At 59.9% G+C, this 2,673-nt stretch overlaps 1 protein-coding gene across 1 annotated transcript; it reads left to right on the forward strand.

Annotated features, from left to right (window-relative positions):
* Positions 1-668: 668 nt before the first annotated feature.
* On the forward strand, positions 669-2,465 carry RAMP2 (receptor activity modifying protein 2). The gene is made up of 4 exons (XM_081027819.1): positions 669-880; positions 1,265-1,330; positions 1,791-1,902; positions 2,020-2,465. The coding sequence occupies exons 1-4, from the start codon at positions 781-783 to the stop codon at positions 2,273-2,275; spliced, it is 534 nt and encodes a 177-aa protein (XP_080883945.1). The 5' UTR covers positions 669-780; the 3' UTR covers positions 2,276-2,465.
* Positions 2,466-2,673: the final 208 nt, after the last annotated feature.

Consider the following 2,673-nt stretch of genomic DNA (forward strand, 5'->3'; position numbering starts at 1 on the left):
GGTCCTGAAGAGTTGTGGCCACCTTCCATCTGGGAATGGAGTCATCTTACTTTTGCCCTTCCCCCCACTCCTGTTTGTAGGTTTGGGCCCCGGGAGGTACCTCCAAGGGAAAGTATTGGGACTCTGGTTTTCTCTCTACCCTTACCCACAGGCCTTCTACCGACTCGCTCTCTCTTCTACCTCCCTGCTTTTGGCTGGCGGGCTGACATCAGTGAGTGTTCCCAGGGAAAGGGAACTCTGAGCCCAGCTCCAGGCCCCCATGGCCCATGACAGCCCTAACCTCCTGCCTTAGACACTCATTCCGAGGCCCTCTGAGCTTCCAGATCCCTCCCTCTTCTCCAAATCCTGAACAGCAGCTCGCTCCTCACCCTACCTCCAACCCTGCCCACCTCCCGACGAAAGAGAAGAGGCGACTAGAATCCCAGGAGCGGATGCTCGGAGACCTGGGCGAGTCCTGGGCGCCACGCTGCCGAGCCCAGGAAATGGATCCCGGTTCTGGGGTTACGAGGGGAGCTGTCCAGCCCCGCAGGGTGAGCTAGAAGAAAGGGTGGGCCATCGCCCGCAAGGCGGAGGGAGCGGCGGGCGCCAGGGCCGGGTGGGGCTGCTACTCCCCCTCCAGCCCGCCGGCCCCGGGCGTCGCCCCCGCCCCCCACGTGGCCGCCGCTGTCCCAGCCCCTGCGAGGAAGCGGCGCGGTTTCCTGCGGCTGGGGCCGGGGATATAGGCGCCCCCGCCCGGGCCCGGCGCAGCGCCGCCGCCCCTCCTCGCCTGCTCGCGGCGCGATGGCCTCGCTTCGGGTACACAGCGCCGCTGGCGGCCCGCGGATCGGGGCGACCCGCACTGGGCGACCCACAGCGCTTCGCCTCCTCCTCCTGCTGGGCGGTGAGCGCAGCGCCCGGAGGCCCTGGAGGGGAGGGGGGCTGGACCGCCAAGGCCGGAACGGGCCCTACACTGTGGCTGCGGACAGCGCTCTCCTTCAGACGCTCTCCCACCTCCGTGAGGGCGCAGCTGCTTCCCACTTGGGGAAAGCTGGGACGCCGGGGCTGGCGAGGAGGGAGGGGGTTGCGGTCTGAATGTGAGTGAGAAAGAGCTGGTACCAGCCCCTCTCTTCCAGGCACTGAGGCACCCCGTGGGTGAATCATTCCTCCTTCTCTTCTAAGAGTAGATCTGACTTCCAAGGGGTTCAGGTCCCAACCGACACCCATCCTCCAGGCTCCCCTGCCCAGATCCCAGCCATCCCACCTCCTCTCCCATTTCTGCCCACAGCTGTCCTGAAGCCCCAGGAGTCCCTGGCTCAGCTTCTTAAAACCCCAGACAGCATGGAGTTAAAAGGTGAGTATCCAGCAGCTGTGGGAGGGTGGCTTGCCGCAAGAGGAGAGGCAAGTCAGTGGGGGAGGGTCCCTTTCCCACAGGCAGGCCTCAACCCCTCACTAAACTCCCCTCTATTCTCTCTTGGGGTTCTTTGCATTTTTCTCCCTCTCCTCCGTCAAAGCCCCCACCTAGCTCTGAGCGGGCCCACCTCACAGGTGGGTTAGAAGGCCCCGGAAAAAACGTATGTGGAAACTCTTGTCAGGCTGGAAAGTGCTGTGCACGTGGGAGACATTAAAATTCTCCTGAACCGGGACTCGCGCCTCAGCCAGAGAAGTGTCTTGCTTGGGAAGCTTTCTGAAGCTCTCCAGGCAGTTCCCACGTTTGAAAACAAGGGACAGCAGTTCTTTCATGGAAGTGCCTGGACCAGAGGGCTTGGAGGGAGGGGCAGGGTGTGGTCAATGTCTAGCATCTGTGCCCACAGTACAAATGGTGGAAGAGTACTACAAGAAAAATGTCCAACTTTGCTGGCAAGAATATAAGGATTATATGGACTCTATCGAAGAAGACTGGTGTGACTGGGCCATAATTAGCAGGTAAGGCCTTGGGCCAGGGGTGGGGCCTGCTCCTTGGGGGTGGGCCTTGAGTGAATGTGGGGCACTCCTTTCTCTGGGCCCAACCCCTTCCTCACTCTAGTCTTCTCATGTCCCCAGGCCTTATAGCTCCCTGCAATATTGTTTGGAAAGGAATGCAGAAGAGGTTGATCTGGGCTTCCCCAACCCCTGGGCTGAAAGGATCATCATTGAGACTCACCAGCTGCACTTTGCCAACTGCTCCCTGGTGCAGCCCACCTTCTCAGATCCCCCAGAGGATGTGCTTCTGGCCTTGATCATAGCCCCCATCTGCCTCATCCCGTTCCTCGTCACCCTTGTAGTGTGGAGGAGTAAAGACAGTGAAGCCCAGACCTAGGGTGGCCTGAGTTTCTCAGCAGCCATCTTACTTCTTTCCCCTGCCACCACTAGGTCTCTCTCCTCCTCTCCCTACCTCCTTCTCTCATTCCCACCCCCACCGCAGATCCTTACATTGGTGGAAATGGAAGCTGGGTGGGGTCATGGCACAAGTTCTGTAATTTTCAAAATAAAAGATTTTTTTTTTGTTACGCTGCCCTCCTCCCCATCCCAGTGGGGCCTGTGTCTTTCCACCGTTTCTGCCATTCCCACAGACCCTCAGCTCTGGGCAGCAGAGTTGGAGAATCTCGATAGCCCTACCATTTTGTTCACTCACCTGACCCCCACACCCCAACTGAAGACCACACTCCTCTGCTCCTTCCTCCCAAGGCAGGGCCTTTCCTGCCCCTATCCAAATCC

This window comes from Rhinolophus hipposideros, assembly GCF_964194185.1.
Source record: "Rhinolophus hipposideros genome assembly, chromosome: 20".
Classification (NCBI taxonomy): domain Eukaryota; kingdom Metazoa; phylum Chordata; class Mammalia; order Chiroptera; family Rhinolophidae; genus Rhinolophus; species Rhinolophus hipposideros.

Excerpts from the sequence above, each read along its gene's own strand:
- RAMP2 (XM_081027819.1), top strand. The coding sequence starts at position 781 with ATGGCCTCGCTTCGGGTACACAGCGCCGCTGGCGGCCCGCGGATCGGG. Across the intron at positions 1,331-1,790 it reads AGACAGCATGGAGTTAAAAG|TACAAATGGTGGAAGAGTAC; the intron begins GTGAGTATCCAG and ends CTGTGCCCACAG. Across the intron at positions 1,903-2,019 it reads GACTGGGCCATAATTAGCAG|GCCTTATAGCTCCCTGCAAT; the intron begins GTAAGGCCTTGG and ends TCATGTCCCCAG.